This window comes from Varanus komodoensis, unplaced genomic scaffold (genome assembly GCF_004798865.1).
Source record: "Varanus komodoensis strain SLA01 unplaced genomic scaffold, ASM479886v1 scaffold5, whole genome shotgun sequence".
Taxonomy (NCBI): Eukaryota; Metazoa; Chordata; class Lepidosauria; order Squamata; family Varanidae; genus Varanus; species Varanus komodoensis.
This window is the reverse complement of record NW_025336087.1, coordinates 2510000-2535342: the sequence shown is the minus strand read 5'-3', so window position 1 is coordinate 2535342 and position 25343 is coordinate 2510000. Positions and strand designations below refer to the sequence as shown.

At 47.1% G+C, this 25343-nt stretch overlaps 1 protein-coding gene across 1 annotated transcript; it reads right to left on the bottom strand.

Annotated features, from left to right (window-relative positions):
- Positions 1-963: 963 nt before the first annotated feature.
- ISL1 (ISL LIM homeobox 1) lies at positions 964-24994 on the bottom strand. Its single transcript, XM_044446613.1, has 6 exons — positions 24967-24994; positions 23591-23780; positions 18692-18951; positions 12511-12797; positions 8481-8648; positions 964-1080 (listed from the first exon to the last, which is right to left on the bottom strand). Exons 1-6 carry the CDS (start codon positions 24992-24994, stop codon positions 964-966), a joined length of 1050 nt encoding a protein of 349 aa, XP_044302548.1.
- Positions 24995-25343: the final 349 nt, after the last annotated feature.

Sequence of the window (25343 nt, the reverse complement as noted above, 5' to 3'; positions counted from 1 at the left end):
CGATTGAAGGTTTAAATTGGGATTAAAAAAATAATAACCAACCACTCCCTCCCTTAAAAAAATAATAGGTCATTGGAGATTTCAGGAGAGGAGGAGGATTTCAACAAAAAACAGCCCCTCCCACCCCCACAATTTTTTTAAAAAAACAACAACAGGAGAGGGCAAGAAAAAGCTACAGTACATGCTATCGGGGACCCAGGCGTCCAAACAACCCTCTTGATAAAAGAGAAGAGAGAGAGAAAGAGAAAGAGAGAGGGAGAGAAATTCCAAACCGCTCGCATCTCCACACCTTCGTAATGGCTCATTCTGTCGTGAAGGGGGGTAGAAGTAGAGATTGTCCTTTCTTGATCTTGGAAAATGCAACCTAACAGAGCTCCTTCTTAATTATATATATATATATATATATATATTTATATATATTTAATTTTTATTTTATTGATTTCTTTTTGGCAAGGGAAAGGCCGGTATAGAAAGAGCACCATTCGCTTTAGGATGCATATTAGGGTTTCTTCTTCCTTCTCTGGAGGATGTGCAGTCACTGAAATACGCCATTTGGAAAAAGGTCGGAGATCCCAGGGTCTAAATCCTCTGCGTTTCACAAACGTCTTTTTCTCCCCTTGATCCTCATATGCTCCTTTTGGGAGGGTGTATTATTATTATTATTATTATTATTATTAAAAAGCATTTTCATTCGCTCTTTATGAGTATTATTCTAGTAAGATCCCATGATTGTCTTCACAGTGTTGCTACCTTATCATTGCAAAACAAACCAAAAAACGAACAAGATGCCCCAGACAGTTCATGGAGTTTTCTTTGCTTTAGGTTCATGACCACAGTCGTGTTAAATACTTTTCCTTCTGTCCTGTTTCGTTTCTCTTCGGGTACCCCAATGTGATAGTGTTCCAACTCTCTCCAGGAGGGGGCGAACAGATTCAAGGACCATCATAGCACAACAAATGTCCCTCATGCCTCGATAGGACTGGCTACCATGCTGTTTGGTGTATCCGGGAGCTGAGAAGACATGGACGCTACCTCACTTCCGGTGGAATTGGAACCTGGGCCTCCTTCTGAAAAATTAACCTGCCAAATATTGAGAAACAGAGAAAGAGAGAGAGAGAGAGAGAGAGAGATTTACAAGAAAGGAAAGGGAATGGGTTGGATCCAGACTTAAAACAGTTTCAAGTAAACCCACTGAAATCAGTGTGATTTAAGTTAGTCAAGACCAACAAAAGTCCATTAATTTCAATAGGTCTACTCTAAACATGCCTAAGTCTGGATTCAACTGAAGAGCTTTATTCTTTGACTTTCAAAAAATGATTGCGTTCACTCTAGGTTCTTCAGGTCAGAAACCTGTCCTATGCAAACATCTGTATCCATGGGCATCATCATCACTGAACCATCACTCCTATAACAGGCTAACCTCCATTACTTTATGGTCTTCCTGTCTTGCAGCCACAGCTCTTTGGCAATAGGAAAATAAAACAGTATGAGAATAGGAAAATAAAACATATCTGTAGAAATTAATGTACATCTTCTCATTTAAAATATTTGGGTGCATGCTTTGCTAGCCTTCCACAGCAATCCTGATGATTCACTATCCCCTCAAGGTAGACTTGTGAACTTTCCAAATGCAATATTAAACATTTGGGAAATGATAAATAGCCAATCAATTTTGAAATGAAAAGGGATGGAAACACGGAGTTGGATAAAACCCAGAGTGTGAAATACAAGGAATGCTGAACTGAAACATTTGAATACCTTGGACAATGTGAAAAGTTGGGCTGCCAGAAGTATTAATCCTATAGATAATTATATGAAAGGTTTAGTGTTCAGTGTATTTCACATTTATTGTGCTGATCTTCACAACAATCCTTTAAGGGGAGCTCAGTATTTTTTGTCCATCATTAAAAACACAAGCCTGGAGAACTCTAGCAGGAGTAAGGACTGTACTGTGCAATCATATGGAAACAGGTTTGGAGACATTGAAATAAACTGAAGAATTTGGTTTTCTTCAAGCCTATCCCTCTGCAGTGTTTCCATTTGCAGCTTAAATTATTTCCCGATCCTTGCTTCAGATTAGAGAAATAAAGAAGCTACTCATTTGAGAGCAATTCTTTCAAGGAATTATGCCTGATCGACATGAGTGTGAGGTTTCTCCATGAAGATACATTCTATTCAGGCCCTGATCCTTTCGTACACTTCTTTGGGAGGAAGCCTTCTTAACTGGGTGGAACTTATTTCTGAGTCAATGTCCCCAGCATGCAGTGATAGCTGCATGAGGAAGATTCACATGACATTGCAATCACTGGGTTCAGAGCCCACACTGAATGGTTGAATGTGGATTGTCATGTGACCATGTTTTGTTGTTGAAACATGCGTTATGTTGTCTCAACCCAACCAAGATAACAAACCATGGCAAACATCCCACAGTTCACAACTCAACAACAAACCATAGGTTCTCTTTATAGGTTTTCATGGTTAACAAGCCATGGCTTGTTATTACAGCTGGGTTCACACAACATGATAACCTGCTTTTTAGCAGTCACTCAAGATTCAATAACAGGCTACACTCAGTCTTTGTCTATGGGTCCTGCTGTTGTCCAAACCCAGTCAATCAACCAGAGGAAGGAAAGATTTCTCAGAAGTTTCCACATTAGGTCAGTGTAATATATGATTGCATAATGTCCTGAGTTTATGCACTTGATCCCTTTCCAACTTAGCTGTGGGCCAGATTGGAAGGCCCTGAAGGCTGCATTTCAGCCCACAGACCAGAGATTCCCATACCCAGCCTTAAAGGATCATAAACAGCAGGTCTCACAAGGAGTTTTGAAGTTTGGAGAGGCACTGCCAGTTCCAGGACACAATGTGAGACCACACTGGTTCACCATAAGGCGTTGCATATTCACAAGCTCGATGCTGCCAAAAAATTCTGCATGACAGCACTGGGGATGCTTTTTCGTGCTACCTGACAGACGATCACTATTGTGATGGGTTTCCAGATAAAGGGTAAAACCTAACCCTTGACCTGAAGCTCTAGCTACAGACTGAAAGTTTTTTTTTCCTTTCTAGTTCTAACTGGGGACACACAGGTTTTTTAAAAACCATTCCATCTGTGTCTTGTAGATTTTTAGGCATCTTATCTTCCACCATCTGCACATAGAAGGAATTGGATTTATTGTATGGGGGCAGGATGTACAAAAATCATTTTCATATGTGCAAAGGTACATTAGCACAAATTAGTGTAAATGTGAATTTGCACAAATCCCTTCAGGAAGTTAAAAAGTCGACAGAATCCCCACAACTTGGGAAAAACTGATCCTCTGCAAAATCCACAGGTAAAATTCACAGAAATTCAAACTTGCTTGAACCTGTGGCATGCTAGCTTTGATAATTCATTGGAGCTTTAAACTGGTGATGTTCTAAGCTCACAATTTGCTACATTGGGGCCAGATAAGATTATTTGAAAGCCTATATAAACACACTAGGTAGTAAGCCCAACTGAACTCAGTGTGACTTACATCTGAGTAAACATAAATAGGACAGGGTTGCATGAGCGCTGTCTCAAGAACACTCATTAACCTAGAATAAGCCATTTAGAGTTATTGCTAATATAGCAAAGACTTTGGAAGAATTCAGCTTTTAAATCATTCTAGCTAAGTTGTGTCTTTTCTAAACAAACTTTCCTTGGACCCCCTCAAGAAAGAACAATGCATCAATAGGATGATGACATAGAGAAAGCAATGGAAGGCCGCGTCATCTGTTGCCATTTTGCCATGCAGAATGTGCTTTTGTGCACAAGAAATATATGAATCCCATATGTTGACCTGCAGGAATGACAGCCCCAGACATGTGTATTTTGCTGAGAATATCCAGCGCACAACAGCTGGGATGCAAAGCTGCAGCCACTCCTCTCTTTTCAGTATCTGGCAAATGGCAGGCCTGTAGGACTGTTAAATAGGAGCTGTTACACAAAGAAGAGCTACTGTGATGTATAAGGCTGTGATCCTAACTAAAAGTAAGCATTAGGAGCCTCAGTAGAAATTACTTCTGAGTAAATATGCAATAAGCAAGGTGTCGTGTGGCCTCTACCGCCAATTCATTCAGCTGCCCTAGAAAGTAGCCATTCTTTCTTGACCAGAGCTCTCTTGGCCTTGCCTGTCCTGGAAACAAGTTTCCGGTTGTGCCACTGCTGAGTCCCAGTAAATGGACAGTGTTGGATACTGGGCATGGTATCTGGGAAATGGACAAATGGCAAGCATCGCTTCTAGAGCAGTGGTTAGTAGGAGCTTGTAGAGTTAGGTTCCACTATGAGGAAGGGAAGGGGAGAACGGCTGCCCTGTAAGGAGTGGGGGAGGACCAGAAGAGGGAGTCCCCCCTCCAACCCCCTCAGCCATCAACAGTCCACCTGATGCTAAGCAATGCCTCAGATAGAATTTAATGGAGTGATGAAGCAGGAGCTTCTTTAGATGGTGGTATATATTGCTTCAGAATGGGGTGAGACATCCCTGTTGCCCTAATTTGGAAAATCTCCAGTTTATCCAGTTGATGGGGCCCTTGGACTTCAAGCCTGAAATCATTCCCTGGCAGCACCACTTCTGCTAAGTGTAGAGTGGCAGTGTGGTGTAGTGGTTAGCATGTTGGGCTGGGACCAGAGATATCCAGGTAAGAGTTTCCAATCAGCCATGAAACTCATTGGGTACTGTTGGGCCAGTCATTGACCCTCAATAAAACCACCTTCACAAGGTTATTTTGAGGATAAAATGGAGAGAAGGAGGGTCATGTATCTCACCTGGGCTCCTTGGGGGAAAGGTGGGCTAGAACAAATAAAATAATAAATCAGTGCCCATGGAGTACTTACATGTATCAAAAATGTGATGGGATTACAACTTCAGTTGGCCTTCTAGTGTCTTAAAGAGGCCTTGCTGGTCATTCTGCAAGCAACAGAATTTTGCCACATGATATCTCATAAGTGGCCTTCTCCGTGCTGTTACCCACCTCCTGGGAAACCCTCCCACATGCAGTTTGGGAGGAGGCAGAAGGCCTGGCTTATTTCAGAAGCCCCCTGTAAATACCACCTTACTGTCCTTTGTCTTTTTTGAATGGTAATTGTGGTTGGACTCATTTTTAACAAATACTTTAAATATAATTGGTGGTGTTCTTGCATCTTGCAATATTTGAAATTGTGCATAGAAATGTGATAGTTAACATTTATACATGAACTGCTTAGATACATATTTTATTTTCCCTTTTATTTAGAGAGATGTACGAACAGCTAATAGATTAAAATAGATCAAAAAGTATGCAAACAAGTTCATGCTTGTTTAATGCTCCCCTCCAAGTTCTGTGGGCCAACATCCCTATGGGAATTAAGAATAATTCATGTGTCTAGGACAGGTGGATCAGGGCCATTCTCCGCTGTCTGAGACATGGATTCCATGATCACTTGCAACAATGTAGCTTTTAACATTCTGAGTAATATCCATAATAGAGTAGTTCCATCAAAATGAACGAGATGTAAATTAATCGTGAATAACTTAAGTCCTTTTCATTTTAGGCCCCTTCCTGAGACTAGTGTTGGATACTACCCTCTGTGAAAGGTGGCCCAAAATCTGCTGCTGTTGCAAAGGACACAGATCATTTGGCAAGGGATTAAGGGTCACTTTTGCTGGGTTGGCCGCCCCAATAACCTAGTTGCTCCAAGCAACTTTCTGTGGTCCAGTGAGGCACGCATCTTGATAAGTTCAATATTAATAACACGGGGATTTACAAAATGCCTACTGACTTTGCTTTAACTCCTTTAACAGATGTCCATTACACATAAATCATTCCATATGTAATTTTCTTCCCACCCTAGGCCAGGCCTTTACCCATCTTTGTCATGCTGATGTAATTTTTTCACACTGTATCATTGTCCTACAATCTTCCCCTGTATCTCCCTGGACTTATTTCCTCCCACAAAGTCTATCCATCTCCTATATCATTAAAAGCTGCATGGGAAGGCCTGCGGCATGGCAATTCTGTACAAGACAACCAAATAATATCGGGAAACAAGGTGAGTCACTCTATTCCATTTGGCCAGCAAATGACAAATTGGCCATTTTTACATTTATTATATTTTACTACCAAGAAGAATGTCATTTATATTTTTTTTTCTTTAAGCACAGAAATACCGTGTGGTAATTCTAAATAGATTTACTCAGAAGTAAGCTTCTCTAAATTCAGTTTCACTTAGTAAGAATGTTGGGGTCCCAAGGAAAAACTTCAGAGTGGAATCCTATAAATATTTGGGCAGGGGGAAAAATCCACAAGTTCCAGCAATTCCACAGACCACATATCTGGGGCATGCCGGGAAGTACAGGACTTCTTTCTGTCTAACATGCATAGGATTTCACCTTAAACCAGGACTTAAATTGTGACATAAGCATTCTGAACGGCATATCCTTGCAGCATTAAAGCTGCCATTTTTAAAGGCACCTGCAATACATATCTGTATATATTTCCAAAGCAAAAGGTTATCTTGTTATATTTTTGGGAAACACGTTTCTACCCAATGGTCTATCATTGCTACTATGAATTTTAATCACCAAAAAACCATTCATAACATACCTTATTATTTTTAAGATCTGGTTTTAACACACTTAGGCCAGGAAATTGAGTTAAGGTTGAACTTCTGTCCTTAAATCACCTGGTTGGGCCTAAGTATTGCAGATGATATGGTCCCATATGAGCTGCCAAATGATGTAGGCATAAGGAAGTGAGTTAAGAACAGAATTGACTGGTAAACTTCTGTTGGCTTTTTGGTGAAAGCCAGATGATTAACACTATGCAGCTGTTGCATGTAACTACATATGCATATAATCACAATTTTAAAGAGAAAGAAAAGCATCTATTGATCAATGGATGTTCAGAAATATATGCGTAAAGGTACATAAAAATAAAGAGGAATACAACTGGAATAAATTATACATTTGAACAAACTGCTAAAGACTGACATTACAATATATAAAAATAATCCATCTAAATATATGTGCATAGAGGATAAAAACAGCTGATAATCTTTGAAATGTTTTATAGAAGTCAACATCTTTAGGGATGTAGGCTTTATTGGCTGATTGGGTTGCTTTTAACTCCTTGAGAGATTTATTAAAATCTCATCAATTGAAGAGTTTTTATACAGTCCAAGTCCACAGTCAGTGAAAGCTGTATTCTCAAGATTAACACCCCATTTCATAAGTGTGCTCCCCTTCTTGGGTTCAAAAATAATTTGGTGACAATTCAGAAATGTTGATTTAAATTTTAAAGATCCCACTCATAACTTTAGACCATGGTTGAATTTGGTTATGGGAAGCCTAGCTTCAAACCTCTTCTTTATCATACTGCTTGCAGGGGTGAAGGGTGCCTTTGTGCCACTGTTGGATTTAACCTGAGTTACCGAAAGCTCATTTCTATAAAGGTGGAAATTAGATCAGTGCAAGAAAACTCTATGTACACTGTAAGAAGAAAAAAAGGTTGCTATCCAGTACACAGTCAGGTTGCTATTAGTGGAATATAACCATTCTAATTGTGTATAGAATTGCAGGTAAGGTGTAAAAAGCAGCTTTATTTCTTGGGAAAAAAAACTTGCAAAAATTATTCAGGATAATTGGGGCTATTACCCAATTCATTTTACTCAAGTAATCCTACAGGTTTTAATTAAATACATTAAGTCTCACATTCTTACAGACTCTCTGTAAGATGCCTAGATAATCTATGGATTTAGAGGCAATAGAGAAGCATGGTAAAAGTAAAGAGATACTAATTTTAGAGGAGGGCAGCATACTTCATCTGCCACAGCATCAGGACCTTCTTATGAAAATTATTCCATCCTCTGGGGGGGGGGGGCAGAGACAGCAATCACTTCTATGTCTGCTTGCCATCTATAGTTTTTATTCCTAAATTGATCATGATGATTACCACTGCTGTTATTTTGAGAGGAACATCTTTCTCCTTATTAATTGGGGTTGCCTTTTAGATTCAAAATGTTGGCTGGCTGGCTGGCTTTTAACCAGTTGATTAACCAAGTCATCAACTCCAGCAGGACCAGTAACAACACGTCCCTAAGCTCCCCGTGCTCCCCAGGGTTCCCCACCTGTGTCCCGGAATTACGGAGGGACTGGCATCCAGAGAAGCGGCTGAAACAAGCCCGTTTGCCTGTGCGTGGCCTTCCTTCGCGCGCACAGGCGCGGCGCCACTCGCATTGCTCTCGGCTCTCCACGGAGGACCATCTCCGTGCCAGCATCCCTACGTGCATCCGGACACAGAAGCGTAGGAGCAGGGCTTCCAGGAGGCCAAGCTCGGGCTGGGCTGGGCTGGGCTGGGCAGGCGAGCAGGTGGGGGGGGGCGCCTACGCAGGGCCGCCCAGCTCTTAAAGGCAGAGTCAGAGGAGAGGCTACGCACGCCTTCGCGGGCACCATGCGCTGCGGCCGGGAGCTGGCACTTACGAGTTGCTGAAAAGCCGGTTGATCTATGTCGCTCTGCAAGGCGAAGTCGCTCAGGACTTTCCAGGGCGGCTGGTAACTCTGCACCTCCACCGGGTTCGCCTGCAAGCCCCCGTCGTGTCTCTCCGGACTAGCCGCCACCATGGGAGTGCCCGTCATGCCTTGGATGTTCTGTAAACAAGGCGCACAGGCGGTGAATGGCCGCGCCGCTGCAACCGCGCTTGGCTCGCAGCGCCGCAGAGTCAATAAACTCCTTCTGGGCTTATCAAGCTCTCGACTTTATTGACTTTGTTAATCTGCCTTTCGCGGAATTTTCTGTGTTATTTTAGAGAGCGAGCGAGGCGGGGAGAGGAGGATCTCTTTTTCTGACGCAGCCGTGGATGTGGAAGTGGATCTAAAGACCCCCCCCCCCCCCGCAATCTCCGTTTTCTAAGATCCGCTTCCAGCCCGGGTCAAGCAGCCCTCGCCATCATCCCGGGCAGGTATTTTCGAAAGCGATAGCTCCGCAGAACTTATTCCCAGAAAGGACTGTAGCCTTAAAGGCCGATCCCTGGTTGCGTTTAAGCAGGCCGTATGTCCCCGGGAGCGTAGTGGCGCTTACTTGGGAGTAAACGTGCTTAAGATCGCGTCCTACTTATCGAGCTTAGGGTGTCCTGTAAAGACGTTTCCGCGGGACCCCAGGCTTCGAGTAGGGCGGGCACGGTGGTCTCTCCTCCAAAGGGTTCCCCCTCGCACGCACGGGCGGATTTCTCCCCTCCGGCTGCCAGAAGGCCCTTTCTAGGCGCCCTCCAGCATAAATTCCCCAGCGGCACTCCAGCTTGGGACGAAGGCGCAGAGCCTCTTGGCAATTTCTGGGGATTGTCTTGGCCACGCAGAGCTTGAGACCGCCGGGCGGCAGAGCGGACTGAAGCAAACCCAGCACGAAGGGGAGGGTTCCATCGACTCTCAGCCACTGGAAACGGAGGCTGCGATCCCGGCACGCCTGCGTGGAATCCGTGGGCCCAAGCGCGCTTACGCAGCAGCAAGCCAGCAGCGCTTTGACTCGGGGTGCAGCCCTTAAAACAACGTAGTCAGGGAGTGGGGTGTTAATCTGGCGCCCCCAGCTGTGTTGGACTATAAGGCCAAGCATCCCAAGCAAGCACGAAGATGAAGGCCGCTGCTTTCTAACAGAGACGGATGGTGGGGAGATGATAAACCTGCCCCACTTGGGATCAGGACGACGCTCTCCTTGCTCCCCAGAATTCGTCTTCAAGACAATCGGAAAGCTGTCGAGAGGACACGGCTCTGTACCCGGGGTACACGTGGTCCATGCTGCCAGACGTCACTGTCAGTGGCCCTGCCTAGACCCTGCCGCTTAACTGCCTTCTGGCAGACACGGCCGTTCTAAGCATGGCTACTGTGAAGAAGCCACAGGGACTTATCGCCAAGGAAGTTTGCACCAGATGGCAGCTGCTCAAGCTGAAAACCTTAGCGAGGAAGTGCGTGCTGGAAGGTTAACTTTCAAGTTAACCTGCTTAGGACTACAAAGACAATTTCTCTTTGCCCTGTCCAACCAAGCTGGGCCGAACGAGGCAGAAGCAGGAACAATCGTGAAATGCAGGGGTGCTGTCCAAGGAGGACTTTGGGGCAGAGACCCAGAGCCCAGCTTAGCAGACCCCCCCCCCCTCCAAGGCAGCAGGTCTGTCTCACCACATTTTTGAGTGAAATAAAACACCTTCCCTTCTAGAGGGGAGGGAGGGGTTGCTAAGCCCATTGAGCCCCCGTCTAAGACGAGGTGGCGTCCTTGCACAGATCGATCTTACCCGGGGGCTGCCTGCTACATCCAGGCCTGGGCCACCCAGGCCACCGCTGGGCGACTAGAGGCCAAGGAAGAAGCTGAAGGGCCTGGCCCGAGACGGACGGGGCTGCGAGGCTGGCTTCAGCAGGACGCCCCCGGGTTCCAGCTTTGGGTGGCCGCGGAGAGAGAGGCTGCAAGCCTCGGCGGAATGCCGCTTCGCTGGCGTCACCGGGACCTTGAACCGGAAGCGGGAGACGCTCCGGTGTCGCTGGAAGTCGCTTCCGAGGAAACGAATTTGGGGGCGAATGTCGGCCAGTGGAACGGAGCCCCGTGTCCCTTTTCGACTGGACCCCTCTCCCTGTTCCACAGCCAGCAACAGAAGGCGTCGGAGAGTGACTCCCTGCAGCTATTTCCATAATTTCCTAATTTTGAGCAACTTGGAAGTCCTTTAAATTGGGGGTTATCACGTTCCACCGCAGCAAAACACAACTCTTTAAATTCCATTTAACCAGGTCGGCAGCTTTTATAAATAAATACATAAATAAATAAATGCCATTCTTTCCCCGTTCTCTTCTTCCCCGACTTTAGTTTCGAAACAGTAGAAACAAGGTTCTAAAAGAGATGGCCCGGGCTGGAGGAATTAATGTGGGTAACTTTGTCCGGTTCCGGGTCATTTGTACGTCCTAGGTGTGAAATTTCTTTTCCCGCATTCATTGCAAAGACTGAAACTAGTCTCCTCTCCTTGCATTGCACGCCCCGATCCGAAGCCTGCTTACTTTCAAGTAAGACACGCGACACACACGCGCTCCCCAAGCATTCATTTGAATGGGCCTGAACCGAATATTCGATTGAAGCCAAGTCCAGGTGCCCAAAACTGCACTAGGGAAGAACTACTCAGGCGTTCCATTGAATTCAGTGGAACTTAACTCCAGGTAAGCATGCATAGGTGGATATACCTTATTCCCATGAAATGCAATCCTTCCGGACTTCGATATGACTAATTTAATTTTTTTTTACTTTGAACATTTACTGAGCAATGATTAAACCTAGGGAATTCACTTCTGAGTCCATACATACAGGATCCTATTATACTTTCAGCAAATCTTTATCCTAGCTCAGTTCTGCTTTGGGTATTTAGAATCTAATCAAGCTAATGTTGATCCATGAACTTGATTTCAACATCCTTCTTAGAACTATCATCCATGCTCATAATGTTAACTCAAATGTGAATTCATTTATTTAAAATATTCTACCCATCCTATACGAAAATTGTCCCAGGACAGCTTACAATAACTTACTATAAATGGGGGGGGGGCTTTAAAAAGGGCACCCCAATCCCATAATTACACTTCTCAAAGATCAAGGGAAGGGAAGATCAATTTGCCCATAAATTGGGCAAAACATGCCTTAGGAATTTCTTTAGTGGAACCACTCTGGAATAGAGTAGTATGCGGACAGTAGACTTACTGTGCAAGCCTGTACATGCTTAGTCAGAAGTAAATCCCATTGAATTTGAGAATGAGTGAGGAAAAAAACTTTCCCGAATCAGATGCCCTCTAGCTGCTTTGTACTACAGCTCCCACTTTCCCCAGCTGGTATGACTGGGGATGTAATTCAACATGTGTGGAGGGCAATGAGTTGTTAAAAGTTCTGCTAAAAACAAACAGCCTTTTAATTTAGGGTTAGTATAAAATGTTCTGCTTTGGCGGGCTTCCTTTTATTCTACCAAAAATAGGTAGGTATAGGTATCCAAAACTTACAGGATTGCCCACTAACCCTGCAAACTCTATTACTCACCCCCAAACCACAAAAACAGCTTTCACTGATAGAATTAGCCACCCCACCCCGTCTGGAATGTAGAGTTTCAAAGGCCAAAATTCAACAGGTGAAGCTTTCAATTGTAGTTCTTTCTTGGCTCTCCCAGCTGGTTAAGGCACACAAGTGAAAGGAAATTCAAAGGGAGGAAGTGGCAATTCCTTTCTCTCTTCCCCACCTACTTCCCACACCTTCGACTGAATTAAGAACTATATTACCGGAAACCTGCCATGCTCTGGCATCTCTGGTTTGTTCGGTAGGGAACCACGGCAGCCATCTGCAAAGTGCGCATGCAATCCACCCCAAACGTCAAGAGGCATTCAAGCGGGATAACCCAAAGAGCGCCCTCAGTCAGGGCTGCTCCGCCAAAGGGAAGCAGCGCTTCTCCAGCAACGAGCGCCCCCTGGCGGCCTGGCGGCAGAGGCCTCTGTGGGCACTTACAGCCTTGTCGTTGGGCTGCTGTTGCTGCAGCTGCTTCATCATGATGCTCCTCTTTTTGTCCTTGCAGCGCTTGTTCTGGAACCAGACCCGAATGACCCTGGGGCTGAGGCCCGTCATTTCCACCAGTTGCTCCTTCATGAGGGCGTCGGGCCTGGGGTTGGCGGCATAGCAAGTCCTCAAGGTGTGCAGCTGCTTCTCGTTGAGGACAGTCCGGACGCGGGTGGTCTTCTCGGGCTGTTTATGGACGTGCGGCCTGAGAGCCGGCTGCCTGGCAGAGATAGGTTCTGCTGTAAGGGAGGGAGGGAGGGAGGGAGGGAGGGAGAGGGGAAGGAACAGGAGCCCTGTAAGTGGCGGGGAAGGACCAGCAGACCCGCTCTCCCCCTCCTTCTTCTTGGGCCAACCCCGCAGCCATCAAACATCCACCTGATGCTATGCAGTGGTGCTGGGAGAGTCTGGATGTGTGAGTTTTATGGGTGGGCCAGGGGTTCTTTAGCAGCACTGTGCACTGCTTTAAAAAGTGGTGAGACAGACCTGCTACTTGGATTTGGGGGCCTGTGGAGGGTAACTCCGAACTCTGTCCCTAACCTTATTTCCTGGCTTCAGGTAACAGAATTGCTGTTGTGAAAGAAAATGAAGTTGAGGATCGGGTAAGCCACCTGAGTTTCTTGCAGGAGAAAAGGTGGAATATAGATATAATAAGTGAATGAAATAAGCACATTTCTTCTTGAATAAAAGCTATTGAAATGAATGGGGTGCCATTTCCCTTTAAAAACTCTTTTCAACCCACCTTTCCCAAAGAGCCTCCCTGCCTGTCTGCCTTTCATACCTCCTTATTCCCCATTCCCTTCTGTAACCAGAGTACTGATTTACTTTGCTTAGGGTTTCCCCCATTGTCTATTTCACATTGTAAGCTCCTTGGTAGCAGGGACCTGGCCACTTTCTTCCTGCAATGCTCTGCTGGTTTACACAGGGAAAACAGTATGCTGGAAACAGTTTTCACAGAAAAAAGTCCTAGAATTTCCAGCATGTTTTTCCTCCCATCTAAACATTCATAACATTAAATCCTTATTTATTCAATGTTATGTAAAACACCATGCACGCTGATGTCACCCCAGTGATAGAAAGCAAGTACATCCAAGATTAGTCACCAAATGGAGGGGAATAGCTTGTCTAGTCCCATCATCCCCGTGTGCATTTCAGCCATGAACTCAGCAGGAGATGGAATCCCTGCACAGCCCAAATCCTGTGAAATTGTCCCCTGCTCCACACTGCATCCAGAGGAATTTATGAAGTGCACACACTCAGGATCTGGGAAAGCCTAAACGTGCCAGCTTGGGAGGTAATTTGCCTGAAAAACAGGCACCTGGGACATTGATAGATAAAGGATTTCGGGAACTGGGTAGCTCACAGTCCAGTGAGGCAGGACATGGGGCCCATTTCATATTTTTCAGGGAACAATTCCAAGTGCATTTGAGGAAACATGAGAATGGAGAAACTGCCGCGCCAACCAGAATCTCAGAGATCAAAAGGCCCTCCAGGACTAGGATTGAGCAGAAGGTTGGTCTCCAGATGTTTTGAACTTGGGTCCCAGAAGCCCCTGCCATCATGGCCAGTGGTCAGAAATGCTGGGAGTTAGTCCAAAACATCTGGAGATGTTCTTTTAATACAGCCCCAGTCCAGATTACTGTATAAAATGTGTGTGTTACTAGGAATAATGCAACTGCCTCAGTATCAAACCTCTTCCTCCACACACCTAGTCCTGCTGAGCTGTACCTGAAGACTCCCTTCTGGTTCTCCTGACTCCCCTTTCACCAGTACACCAGCTACCTCACCTACATTTCCCCATTATCATAACACCCAGTTTGGCTGTGTGAAATCCTGTTTACATTGTGAGACAGAGAGATTTTAAATCCACTTTTTTCCCCACTAGAAATAGACAGAGATGTAAGAAGCGTTGGAAAAATGGATCCGTTTAATGGCTATTCACTGAACAAGGTGGCTAAAGTCAAAAGCAAATATAATAAAAACTAAATCAAGATGTAACTTGGTTTCTATGTCTTGCCTTCTTTAAAAATGTAACCTATGCACATTTCCGAAGGCTTCAGTGCTAAGCATACTTACTATGCAGCAGCAGGACATACCTCTGAGCAAGTGTAAAGAGGATTGTTATGCAAACTGGAATCTTTGGAGGGAAGGTTGTAATTTAGGGCAGCAGAATCCTGTGCTTGCTTACTCAGAAATAAGTCCTGCTATTGAGCAATGGAACTTACTTCAGGTAAGTTCAGGAACAATGGATTGCAGCTAGAGCTACTTTTAAAACAATGCCTTACGCCTTACCCAGGAGCAAGTCTCACTGAATTCAATGGGATTTACTGCCAGGGGGAAGTGCCTGGGATTGCAGTGTTACTTGGAAAAAAAATCAGTTTAAAGCTTGGGATGAATTTCCAAGTAAATCTGTTGAGAAAGTGCATTCCAACATGACTATCCAACAGACTTGACTATGCTTACATGGAAGAAAGTGCCACTGAAAATAGTGAATTTATCAAATCTTTTTCTCAACATGATGCACTTCAGCTGGTTGAGAAGGGATGTAAAAACAGTTTCCCAAACAAATGGAATATTAAACAGAATTTTTCAGAATACTGAATTGTCTTTGGGGTTTTGTTTGCTTGTGGGGAGGGCATGAGTGAGTTTGTATATGTAAATATTAACTCAGGAAGGATGGGGCAACATAAGCAATTGCCCCCTGTGCCACCAATTTTATCTTTCTTTTCTTCCCAGTCTCCTACCCCCCTCCCCCAAATCTCAAATTAGTCAATCTGGCACAAAAAGGAATTAAAATCCAAAATACTGGAAGGACAGATTTTGGAAAGCCAAGGAAACTAAGCCACTAAATGTCCCATACCTTACACCTGTGTGGGACATTTGGAAGGAAACCCCACTGAAATCAAGGACTTCCTCCCCAGTAATTGTGTAGTTGTCTGGTGCAAACACGGCTTCAATTTTAGTATTTTGGATTGTCTTGCATTTCTTGTAGTCCTTGTTCTTGCATTTTGTGGGAGGTGTTCCCATGCAACAAGCATTGCAACCCAAGCTGCAGGTGTCCTTATTCTAACTACTGAACACACGGATGAACAGGCAGGCAGAGGGGGAACAGAATGATCGAAAAGTTGCAGACCTCTCTCTCCTCATCAGTCCTGCTTTGTTTACTCTGATGGGGATGAGAAAATAAGTACTTCACTCCCACCCCGCAAAGCTGCGAAGGGCACCATGAAAAGAGGGGCTAAAATGCTCTAGGAAAAAAGTAGAAGAAAAAGTGGGAAATGTGAGGTCCTCGTCTTGGATGGACTTGAACATTTTCTGCTGAAATTCTCACCCAAACCATCAGAGAAGGCAGAATTCCTTTGAATGCCAATTACTGAAGATTAGCCTGTTGACAGTTTTAAATTACAACTTGAACTAGTTGCCTATAGTCCTCTCTCCGATTCCCCCTTTGGAAAGCTACGCCCACCCTTTGCCCCTCAATCTCACATGCAAAAACAGACCAAGTCTGGAAGAGCGTGGCTTGAAAAGATGGCACTCAGGCGTGGCTGCTCGGGAGAGAGGAGAAGGGCTTCGCTCTCTGCTCAGCTCTTCCTCCAATTTTTGTTTTTCATACCTGACTTTTCCCTATGCTCATCCCCCCTGCATATATACCTACCCACCTCTTCACAAGAATTTAGAAACTGTTACTGAGAAAATGACAACAGGGACAGTCGAGCCCTTGGCATGGTTACTCGCGCTCTTAGCGTACTTAGGGTCTGGGACCTAACCTTAGGCTACAATCTCACTTCCACTCATCTGGGAATAAGCCACACTGAGCTCAATAGATCTCGTCCTCGAAGAGAGAGATTAAGGGTCTCATCATCATTGCTGACCTAGCTGGCATAGGACTGCAGGCTGAAAACAATCCTGCCCTGTGATGTACAGTAATTCTTGTAGTGCAAGTTGCAGTCTGCACAGCTGGATCCAGATGTAGACACGTTTAGAGTTCACCCACTGAAATCAAGGGGACAAATTTCATAGGTCTATACTAACTATGGCCAAGTTTGGATCCAGGTCTGTGCCTCTCTCTCCCTCCCGCCCCCGCCCCCCTCCCTTTTACGTGCAATGCCAGATATAAATACCACATGATTATCCGGACCATATACCTGACAGTACAAGATACATAGCTCTATATAAACAGGCACACTGGCATTCAAAATTGGTGCATATGTGCTCTTTCTGTTTATATTAAGCCATCAGGTATATTTAAAAAATATTACTACTCTGGTGGTTCAACTCAGTAGATAATGTCCTATTTACCGCTAGATGCCCTTTGGACTCCAGTAGACTTCAGATCCATTTCAATCAATCAACATTTTCCATTGACTTTAACAAGAAGAGGATTTGGACTCCAAGTGATCCATGACATTTCTGCTATATCTTCCCGGAAGCCAGGGCCACTGGTGGTTAATGTGAGAGTAAAGGCACTCTTTAGTCACCAGATCCTAAGTACACTGGGAGCAGGATGGAATCCTAAACAGGTTAACTTATAAGTCCCATTGTGTTCAGTAGGACTAGAGATGCATATGCAGACCACAATTGCCTAAAGAGAAAATCCCCTGGAATTAATTTTTAAGTAGACACACATAGGATTACACAATTAATTTCAAGGAAGGGGATAAACCCTGAGTTGATCCATGCATCAGCTTCAGCTTATGTGTCTTGGATAACTTACTATCTGTATCTATCCCCTTGGACCTAAACTGATGAATTCCTCTGATTTTCATAGAACCAACTGCAATTCTCCAGCTATTTACATGGAAGTAGATTCTGTTAAAATCAGTATGCTATTAGCTATGCAGAAAGATTAGGGTGTAGGTTTCAGCAATGGATATTTGCAAAAAAAAAAATTAGTAATAATAATAAAAGCTTCTCTCAGAGTGTGATTGTTATACATGGGGGGGGGGTCTACAACTCCAGGACTTTCCCAGCCAGCAGGGAATCCTGGGAGTTATAGGACCTTTTCCTGTCTAAAGTATGCATACAATTGTATTTATGGAGCATTTTTGTTTGTTTGGCAGAGTTCCTAAGAACAAGGAGATATTATGTAGGACCACAATCCCACGCACACTTATCTGGAAGTATGACCCACTGAACGTAACAGAACTTACTTCTGTGTAAACATGCATGGGGTCCTTCTATTAGCTCAGTCCAATGTCTTTGCAGGTTAAAGGCTACAATCTGGAAAACTCCCCTTTTGATTCTGGGAGACTCCTCTCCAAGTGAACTGCCTTAGGACTGTGTTGTAAGATTCCCACATATTTGGGCAGAACCTGTGTGGCACAATGTGGGAATTACTTGCAAGCAAACATGCCAAAGATCTGGCTGTGCATCCCACTGGTTTCAAAGAAAGGGTGTGCACCTACTTACTTTCTTTCTCAATTCCAGCTACCTGTCAAGGGCATGATCCTGCCAATGGCAAGCAAATACCCACCACCTGGATTTCAACGGAAGTGTTTCACTCTACCACTATCATGCACTGTGCTCACTTAATAGGTATAGACAGAATAAGTGCAGAGGCACATTCTCTCCCACACACACACACACACACTGTGCGTGCATATGTGCTCAAGGTAACCGGCCTTATCCTGTGTACTTATCCATAAATACTCTGGGTTCCCTGTAGCTGCCACACCAGTAAGTCTTTACAGCTCTACAGCTTTATGAGAAGAGTTCTCTTGCTTCTATACGTGCATCCCCTTGCAAGAGGCATGCGCTTCATGCATCCCGCTCCCAGCCACTGGTTCCCAATCTCTGTGTGTGTGTGTGTTCCTGAGCCTCGGAAACCCAGGCCTGCGATGCTCCGAGTTCCCCTAAGCCCCACTGAGCTCAGGGCGACTGTGTTCTCCCTCAAGGTGTGCAGGGCTTTTCCCTGCAAAGAGCGAACACGGCAAGAAAGGGAAGGCAGCAGGGCCACTAAGGAGACGTTCTGCCTAGACGCGGCCGACGCCGGGAAGGAGCCGCGGTCCAGGAGGCAGGAGTGGGGCAGGAGGAGAGGGAAGAGGAACGCAACCCAGGCCCGGAGCATCCTCCCTCCGTCCCTCCCGGGCCTCCCCCGCCCGCGCCCCAGAGTCTCTGCCTGCGGGCCGGGAAGTACCTGCCATCTGCAGCGGCCTGGCGGGATGCAGCGGGCTGAGAGGGTCCCCAGGGCCGAGGCTGGCTCGTTCCACCACGTCGTGGTCCGCCCGGCAAAAGAGGCCGTCCTCCCGCAGCGCGAACTCGTCCCCGGGGATGAGCTGGCGGCTGCAGGCCACGCAGCGAAAGCACTCGATGTGGTACACTTTGGAGCGGGCCCGCATCACGAAGTCGTTCTTGCTGAAGCCGATGTTGCACTTGGCGCACTTGATGCCGTATAACCTGAGCCCGGGTCCCGCCGGCAAGGGGGCACAAGCAGAGAAGAGGGGGCAGAAGAGAGGAGGGGGAGGGGGATGAGAGAGAGAGAGAGAGAGAGAGAGAGAGAGAGAGGGAGAGAGAGAGAGAGAGAGAGAGAGAGAGAGATTTCACTCCGGCCGCCCCTTCGAACTGAGCCTTTCCTGCCTTGGCTCAGCCGGCTCAGCTTTCAGGCCGCTTGGCCGGTGCTCGGTTAATCGCCCCTCTGGCGAACCAGAAGCTCGAAACGGGGAGGAACCGGAGGGGGGTCGGTGGCACCAGCCCTCCCCCCTGCGCGCAGGCCCCGTACAACACCGCAGGAAGGACAAAATGAAAAGAACAGAAACGTTGTCGTGCGGGGGGGGGGGGTTGTCGCTGTCTTGGACCCGGGGAGGGGGGGGGGGGGGGGGGGCAGATCTAACCCCGCGGCTCCGATAAGTGATAGTGGAGCTTTTTCTGCTCTGGCCCTGGCGCAGCACTGCAGTCCATCGCAGATAATTTAAGGCTGCCTAAATCCTTAGTAGGGAGAAAGGAAGAGGGTGGGGGAGCCATTGAGTGCGACTAACTTGAACAAAAGCTGCACACATAAGGCTTTCTTTAATAATGACGATTTTTAAAACCCGATGACCAACCAAAAAACACCTCCCTTCCACACACATCCCGATCTTAGCTACCGTGACTTGAAAGTAATCCTTATTGAGTTCAGTAGGACTCCTTTCCTAGTAAGGAGGATTTCAAGGATTGCAAACTTGAATAAGCTATTCTCTCTGCGTCCTGCTCAGCGATACTGAAGATCTAGAAAGCTGGAACACCCAGGTGAAGCGGATAGACTCTCTCTTTATAATACAGTAAATCTGGGGAATTTAGGGAGACGTCCTCGGCAACCTGGAGAATTTATTCTTGGAGTGTCCAGTTTTCTTGGGAGATTATTGCTGGCTAAAAGCCCCAAAAAATCAAAGCTCTGTGCCTTTAAAGACAGAATAATAAAATAAGGCCGTAGTAGTAGTAATAATAGGAGTGTATTATTCAAGGTTCGCTTGGTTTTTTAACTCATGAGTAAAACTCATTTGCATGGATTTTCGGAGCTGAAGTAGTGCTCTCGTGGATCGTGGCCAGATCCCTCCGGCCTTGCATCATCCAAGGCGAACCTTGGCCGTGCCTCCGAGTGCGCACCTTTCCGCCCAGCCTCCAGGCCTCCTTACTCGCGTGCAGATCAAGTTCCCGAAGGCAGCACTCCCAGATCGGTAAGCTTGGCTTCCGTCTGGGGAAAACAGAGGGCGTCCGCGGAGAACACCGCCCTCCAGACGTCTGATTTGTACCGCTTCGGGATTTCTCTTCCCCTCCCCCTCCGCAATTTCCCGATAAATTATTCCATCAAATAATTTTAGCTGCAGCCGAACCTCCTCTCCAACACGGGCTCTCAAGTAGTCCTGCTGAAATAAAAGGGAATTGCTCCAGAATCCACTGAATAGTTCAGCTAAGGTTTCCTTGGGGGGGGGGGGGGGAAATGGTGGGGGGTTTTTTTTTTTTTTTTTTTTTTTTTTTTTTTTAAGAAGCTGAATTTTAGGTGCACGTTTATTTGCAGAGCCGCCAGTCCTGGCCATGGGGAATTTCAAACAAATGCGGGACGGCCCTTGCGCTCCAGGAGACGCATTCCCGGGGCTCATCAACAGAGCAGGTTCAGAAGCACCGAAAAGCGCACGGAGACCCAGAACCGGGCGCTCGAGCGACCTCGCCTGAACTGTAGGATGTAGCCCAACATAGATGCGTCGGCCCTTTCGGTGTGAAGCTCGGCCTCGTGGCTTCTTGCGGGATCTGTCCCACATTTCTGCGCACATGGCAAGCTAAAGAGTCCCACTGCTGATGTGCAATGCTTTCCCCGCTCAAAAGTGAACCCGGGCCCGGCTTAATTAAGGCTACAGCCTGATCCCCCTTGAGCTGAGACCAAACTCCACTGACCTGGCTAGGGCTTCCTTCTGAGCAAGCTCGCAGAGGATCGCGGCGTGGCAAGTCGAAACGTGCCGGCTTTCCTATTCGCATTTCAGGCAAAGCCATCGCCAAACAGACGCACAGCATTGGCTTCTAACCTCAGACAGATCCGTGTAGTTCCGGGTAAACACACCAACCCGAACAACCAGCCAGTTCCATTCAGTCCCCAGCCCAGCGGCTCTCACCCAGCGCTGCAATCCAGAGCACGCTCTGATTTACGTGGGAGTAAGCTCAGCTGCACACCCGCTCACTTTCAGGCAAATACATAGGGAGACGGGGTCGGGGAGAGTTATATCTCAGGCTGGAATCCAAAGCAAACGTTCTAGGAAACCAATGCCCAAGCCTGGGAGTTTACTTTTAAGTAAACCTGACTAGAATCGGGCTGCAAACACGTCTGGAAACAGGGCATAAACAGATCGGCTCCTGCAAAGACACACGTCGATATTTTAAAATGAATGCGAGAATCTGATCTCACCCAGCCTAGAAAAGGGCTAGTTCACAGTCTTTTCTTTTGACCAAGCTAGCTCTTGATTCTGAGGAGGAGAAGGAAAAAGAGAGAGACTTGGCCAAAAGATCCGGCGCCTGAACAGAGCCAGCAGAAATGCTAGGAACAGCCAGGTCCCTCGGAAACAAAAGACAAGAAATGAGTCAAGAGAACCTGGATTTCCACCCGATTGTCGGACTTTCCGAGGGAGCAGGGATTCCTTACTCATTCGGAGCGATTACCACTTGGGACGTCCACATGCAAGCCCGATTGATTTCGTAGGTAGTAAACTATACTTTGGGAGTCGTGGAGTGATTCAGAAGAAACCTAAGGATCCTCATTACTTGAGAAGTCCCTACCAACGCAAGAAAACACAACCGGGCAGAAGACTGGGCACAATCTAGTGGGAAAGATCTCTCACCATTTGCTGCTAAGGGATCTAAGGAGAGAAAAATTTCTGCCGGATCGGGCCCTCCGGTGCCTGCGCTCTTAGGGTGGCCAAACCTTTGCCCCCTCTGCAGAGATCACATCCAGCAGGGTCACAGTAGCCTAGACTAACCTAAATCATCCCTCTTCCCCCTCTCCCGTTTCTGAAACAGCGAGAAGAAAACCAAGAGCCCCTTCAGTTCCCTCCTCCTTTTTTCGGTTTCAAAGTTGAGCGTGTGGATGTGTTTTTAAAGGTTTTTCGCTACGAGTCAGCAATGGCCAACTTAAAAAAAAAAATCAGCTCCCACTTTTTCATGCCAAGGAAGGAAGCTGTTCCATTATCTAAATGTACGATTGTTCACCAACAGATGAGGGCAATTTGATCTCCTCTGTCCAATTCATCAAGGCAGATAAGATAAGAAAGGAGAGGCAGTCCGAGAGCGCCCAAAGGGTTAATATTTAAAAAGATTAAATGTCATGTTATTTGTGTGTGCGTGTGTCCCACAGCCCTTTTATGGACAACCCTCCTTTATTAGGATAACAGAACATGGGTTATCATTATTATGTTATTATTGCTACTAATAATTAGTTTCACATCCCTTCTGCAGTGAGCTCAGGGAAAGTACACAAAGGGGGAGCCCAGGATCTTCACTCAGGATCTTTTATTTATTTTGCAAGATATGGAAGAGCCTCTTTTAATCTGGTCAATTCTGTATTTTGTGTGGTTATATGGTAACTTTATATACAAAATATAAAAAACCAGACACAACAGCCAGGCTGCAGGCCCCAAAGGCAATTAATCCACTTAATTTCAGGTGTGCTGATATTAGCTCAAGTCGGATGGGAGGGGACTCTCCACTTAAACAGAGTTTGATCCAGGCAAATGGTGACAAATTGTAGTCACCCCCCCCTCCAAAATGATGCCCTGTTTCCCTCCCAGAAAACTGCAACATGCATACCCGAGTCTCCAAAACACATCTCCTCTGGAATCATTTCAGCAGCCCTCACTGCCAAGCAACGCTGCTGCGCCTGCCAGGGCTCAGATTCTCAGAAATTTACTAGCAAGAAAGAGCTGCCAATGGCAGCCGATCTTCCTCCTAAGTAATTGCATCTAGGCCTGGAGCGCCAGCCTGCCTCCGCACAGCACCCCGGTCCTTGGGAGAAAGGGGGGGAACGCATTTTGCAGGACCACTTGCAAATTGCGCCTGGAAAGGTTATTATGGAACATTTGCTGGGGAGCCTCTGTCCCGTCCTATTTTGGAGGAGGCTTGATTAAAATCCTTTGACGGGCGTGAGGGGAGAGAGTGTACAGAAATTCGCACAGCCGAGATACTTGCAAGGGAGCCTTCCCTGCGATTCCACTGCATATACAAAGGCTTAATTCAGTAAACACGCATCACACCGTTCTCTCGTCCTCTCTTTGCCCGTGTGTGTGTGTGTACCTTACAACCGAAACCGCGAATAAGTTTCCATGGCTCTTTACCGTTGGAAACGAGGGGACAACTTACCTCCAGGTTACCGCGTTTAAGAAGGAAATCGCGGCTCATTTTAGAAACCCAGAAATGCATGCAGGGGTTTTGTTTTCGCGCGCGCCTTTCCCAAACCCGCACGAATAATAGCAGCAGCAGCAGCAACGCCAGGTCTTTTTGTCGCATTATTTCGCTAGAACGACGACGCGGAGGGGGCGGGGCGGGGACCGAGGAGGAGGAAGAAAGATCAGCCTCTTACCTGATATAGTCTCTTTTACAGTAGGTTTTCCCATCCCTAACAAAGCACGTACACGTCTCGTCCAAATACTGATTACATTCCGCGCACTTCAAGCACGCCGCGTGCCATTCCAAATCCGGAGAAACTCTCAGAATATACTGGTCGTGGATTTGATTGCCGCAACCGACGCACAGGGAAATCAGCCGCTTCTCTGAAAGGCAAATAATAAAAGACATGATTGACGAAACGTTTGCTCTCCTACGGTGATAAACACACTTTATTAGTGTCGATCACCCGCGCAGGCTGCGACTCTTCGGGAGCGGGTCGCGGCGGCTCTTGTTGGTGGCGGTGGCGTTATAGGAGGGGAGGGGGAGGGACCGGGGAACGGGCGAGAGACACAGCAGCATTTTAGGATGGTAATTGGAGTGTGCGCGTGCTATCAAAAGGCTCCCCTCATTTAGGGGGAGGCGGAACGCAGATTCAAATTCAGCCTGGCATAATCGAGAACGTGGCGCACTTTACACGCCTTCCACGCAATCAAAACACCCCTTACGCCAATATTTTTTGGGGGGGGGGAGAATGCATGTGTGTGATTAATTTTGCGCCTCTCGATTTTGAATTGGGAGGAGGTTGGGAAACGGAACTCTCCGGTGGCCCGCTCGTGCGAGCACTAACTGGCAGGGTGAGATGTATCAATTTCAGTCCCTTTTGTCAATTTCACACACTCTGTTGCCAAAAGGACAGACCTGGAGCCGGGAAGTCAGCTCGCGGCCGGATCCGGAGCGTGTTTACTCGGAAGGAAATCCCCTATTTTGACATGGAAAATGTCTTCCTTAGGAACAAGAGCTCTTCCGAGCATTCAAAGGACAGCAATCTGCACCTCACCAAAAGTCTGCTTATGCAAGGCTCCTGCGAGAGCTTGGATGGATCGGGATCGCGCTTCTTCCCGCTCAGGGCGAGAGAGCGATCCCTGAACGCGTTTAGGGGCAGCTCAGTCCCACTCATGGTCAACGGGGCCTCACTTCCAGCAACGCCTCACAATATTTCAGCCTCAGGAGACTTCATCAGCCACCCCCACTCCCCTCGCCGCGGCACATCCCGACTTGGGACGCCCGCTCGCGCTCTGGCCGCCCCTACCGCTCGCCGTTTCATCCCCGACTTCTGCACGGAAGGCTCCCCTCCGAAGGAGCCCAGGCGCGCCGCCGAGCCGAGCCGAGCCGAGCCGAGCCGAGCCGAGCCGGGAACCCCCAAGCGCTCTCACAAGGCTTCGGGCGCTCTCGGCTGCGGCACGGGGACCTTGACTTCATTTCGTTCCTCGGACGAGCAGCTGCAATTTATGTCTTTATCATTTATAAAGAAGAAAGGGGGAAAGAATGGATGAATAACATCCTCCTTACTTTTCGGTGGGTCGCCCATATCTCCCATATCTGTAAGAGGGTATAGAGTCCACAGTGAAATGGTGCGCGGCGGCGACGACGCTTCCCAGGGAGTAAAAAAAGGAGGAAGAAGAAAATCGGATGCTCCCCGTGAGCGGAGCAGGCGCTGTCAGTGGAAGCGGAGGAGGAGGAGGAGGAGGGAGAGGTGCTGCCGGCTCGGCCCCCAGGCGCGGGGGGCCCTCTGCCCGGGTCCGGGCGCGCTGGTCCGCCGAGCGGGGCGGCACGGGGCGGCACGGCACGGGCCGAGAGGAAGCGCCGGCGCGGGGAGAGCGCGCTCCAGCGAGGGGCCGAGGCGCTCCACCGTGCGGGAGGGACCCGAGCGCGCCGCGGCCGCCAGC